Genomic DNA, 3,430 nt, shown 5'->3' on the forward strand with positions numbered 1-3,430 from the left:
GGGGGGGGGGATGGCACCCGGACAGCAAACCCACGGCAGTGTTGTGTTGGAGAGAGGTGAGAGCTGGGTTAGGGGAACCTATGCTAAAACCACTCGCAGCTTCCACCCTGGGTGGCACGGCCGGGGGCAGAGATCAATACTGCACCTCACCCAGAGGGCAGGCAGCCCCACGCCGGCAGCGAGGGAGAGTTTAGGACTTAAAAGCCTGAGCTTGAAGCTCCTGAGCGTGTTCCACACGTGTGTTATTCGTCTGCCTCCTGGGACACCTGGTTTTAGGGACTTCCAGCCAGCTCCCCCTGGAAAAGCTGCCCCGTTCCCCTGCTGGATGCGTTGACCCAAGGGTGTTCCTTGCTCTCAGCTGGGCCAGCAGGACCACAGCACATAAAAGGCAAATCCTGGACGATGGGGGGTGCTGGGAGCTCCCTTCCCTTCCTCTTTTGGGGAGCAGAGAGGTGCAATAAGGAGCTGGCTTTCCCACAGCAGGGCCCTTTGCTAGGCACACCTGAAGCAGGCTGGCAGCTCCCTCCCTCAGGGGCTGCATCCTCAAGGTGTTAACACACAGCCCCCCCCCTCACCTCGCCCCAATCCACGTGAAACCCAGGGACCTCAGGGCAATGATGGATGCAGGCCTGCTGCCTGGGAGCAGACAGGGTCACTACCAGAGACGGGAAAGTTACAGAAGGAACAGATGGACAGCGTTAGCCAAACTTTAAATGGTCGAGTAAAAGCAATTAGGGAAAAAAAAAAAACCAAAACCCTCCTGCAGACAGACAAACCAAGCAGCACTGGGTGGCTTCCTCCTCTGCCTCCTGCACACCCCCGTGCATGGACCAGGCCTCTGGGGGGGCAGCTGAGACATCCAGCACCTTCAGACAGGAGCCGAGTTCCGAGCGTCAGAAGTCACTGAGGATGCTGATGTCTGCAAACTCGTTGCGGTACCGGTAGGCGTACAAGCTGAGCAGGAAGGCCCATTTCAAAGAGATGAAGCTCCAGACACACGACAGGTAGTAGCTCCTGGGATCAGTCAGGGCTAGGAGAGAAAAGGGGACAGACACGTTTCAAAATCCCGTTCATCCCCCGTACGGTCTGGACTGGAAGAATCCACCTCAACCCCAAGGGAAAACACACACAGAAACACAGCCCCCCCCCCCAAAAAACACCCAAACTTTCTGCCTTTAATCTGCTGCCCAGCAGATGCTGGGAGTAATGACACGAGCTCTCTTATGACAGCGTTAAAGCAGCAGGAAGCTTCGTGTGCTGACCAAGCCCAGGAGGCTGGCGGTGAGGTTTCCAAACCCTCACCCACCTCCTTTATGAGGGCTGGAGAGGCCGTGTTTGAGAGCACAACCCCTGGCTGGTCGTAGAGGTTAAGCAAATTCCGGTTTCTATAAGGAGGCAAAACTGGAAGACGCCGACTGCCCGCGGCACGACGAGCTCTGCCAAGGCAGACGCTGAGTGCAGGAAGATGGGAGCTGCCCCAGGGGAGCGGGACCCGCCAGGGAACAGAGCTGCTCCCGTGGCACCAGCAGAGCACAGAGGGAAACTGAAAGGCAATGGCATTCCTGCAGCCCCTCCCCAGAAGCCCCCCGGCACCTCCCAGGCTCCAGCCCCAGCTCTGCTCTCTGCTCCTCCGGCCCCAACCTCAGCTGCTGGTGCCTCCCACCGGGCGCTTTCTGCCGGCCGAGTACTCACACTGGTGCTGGGTGATGGCCAGGACGAGGAAGGTGCAGAATCCAACCACGGAGAGAGCTGAGAAGAGGATCCCGATGAAGAGGAAGAACCTCAGCCCTTTTAACCAGGTCCTCCAGTAATCCTGCACATACATCACATGCGTGATTAGGGCCCAGAGCGCCAGAACACCTGCTCGACCAGACAGCAAGGGCAGTCAGTACAACGCCATCAGCAAACACAGCAGCAGCACCACCCCGACCTCGTGGCTGCACCCACCCCACCCCCCCCAACACGAGTGACCCAGAGCTAACAGCAGCTCCCACGTTTATGGTGCTCCAGGAGCCACGTGGGAAGGAGGCTTTGAGGTGGGAGCTTTCCCAGCGTGGCTTTTCAATGCCCCCAGCCCTGGCACCAGGAACACCCGAGCCCCCAGTCTGCTCTGCCAGCTGCTCCCAGCACGCCCCGTTTGCTGCACAGCCCTTTGCTTGCAGAACAAACACTTCCCCACGCACTGAAGGCCAAGGGTTGCAGCGAGGTGAGGGCCACGGCCGCAGTGCAGTGCAGGGAAACCCACGGCCACGGTTAGAATGGGCGAGCTGAGCTCAGGGTGCTCCCAATTAGCACAGAGCCTTGCTGCCTGCTCTGTGATTATCCGTGCTTTCGGGAAACTGGGCAGAAACGTCTGCTTCTCCACCTCATCCTGCAGGGCTGCAGCCGTCAGGCAGCGGCTGCGTGACGAGCACGACCCAATTCCTCAATGCACGAGCAAAGGAGCTCCCAGGAAAAAGACCAAACCCCCAACACCAGCCTTGGATCGGCCCCGTTTCCAAAAGGCAGGGACATTTCTGCTGGTGTTTCTGGCAGGGAAGGGGTGCAGCTCCCAGCTGATGTGCACCTACGGGTCCCACGCGGGGCAATGCACGCTCACCCAGTGCTTCAAGTGGATTCAACCCAGCCCCGGGCCTGGATTACACAAGCAGAGGAAATATCTGAGCACGCAGAGTTGGTTCTTATGGATGGATTGATGGAAAGGTCAAACGCTGCACGGCTCTATGGGAGCAGTGCAAGGCACTCGCCGGGCTCGGGTGCCCTTTCCATCCCCACGTTTCCCTTGTCTAAAGGGAGGAAATGGGAGAGGAGAAAGGGGAGCATCCACGCCACAGCTGCCAGCAGCTTCTGATAGAAAGACGACGCGTCCTTCCCTGCTCTGACTCTCCAAATTGCCACTTTTTCACCCAAATTGAAAGCAAACTGAGAGCAGGAGATCAGCAGAGTAAGAAAACACCCCGAGCCCTCCGAGCCGGGCTGCTGCTGCCCCCCAGCACGCCCAGCAAGGAGCAGGGTTGTCCCCTGCTGAAGTCACAGCACCAAGCCCGGCTCCATCCTGCCCTTCTGCCACCCCGAAATCTGCTGCCGCTTTGCAGCTCTCCTTCCAGGAACAGCAGGGGAAGAAATGGCAACCAGACCCCAAGGACAACAGAGCTGCTGCAATGCCAGCCTGCCTCCGTGCCCCGCGGGGACGCTCCGAGCTTGGAAACCCGGTGGTGTTTTTTTTATCTTGCTGGGGTCTCGGATGGAGCGGAGCGGGTTGAAACGCCCTGCGCAGCGAGCCCGAATGCAGGCGGTTGGCTGGGGGTGATAAAAGCCAACCTGCAGGAGATAAAAGCCACGGCAGCGAGAGCAAAAGCGCTCAGGGTACGCTGACGTCGCAAGCGTGAAGCGCTCCAGCTCTTTCTGCCATCCCTCGGCTCCGTCGTGC

General features: G+C 59.1%; 1 protein-coding gene across 1 annotated transcript; it reads right to left on the reverse strand.

The window, feature by feature from the left end:
* On the reverse strand, positions 766-1,860 carry SLC48A1 (solute carrier family 48 member 1; the record flags this gene model as incomplete). Its single annotated transcript, XM_021379187.1, is given in 2 exon segments — positions 766-1,030; positions 1,693-1,860. Coding segments are annotated over 2 exon segments (305 nt in total), but the record flags the coding sequence as incomplete, so codon positions are not given.

This window comes from Numida meleagris, chromosome 32, assembly GCF_002078875.1.
Source record: "Numida meleagris isolate 19003 breed g44 Domestic line chromosome 32, NumMel1.0, whole genome shotgun sequence".
NCBI classification, from domain to species: domain Eukaryota; kingdom Metazoa; phylum Chordata; class Aves; order Galliformes; family Numididae; genus Numida; species Numida meleagris.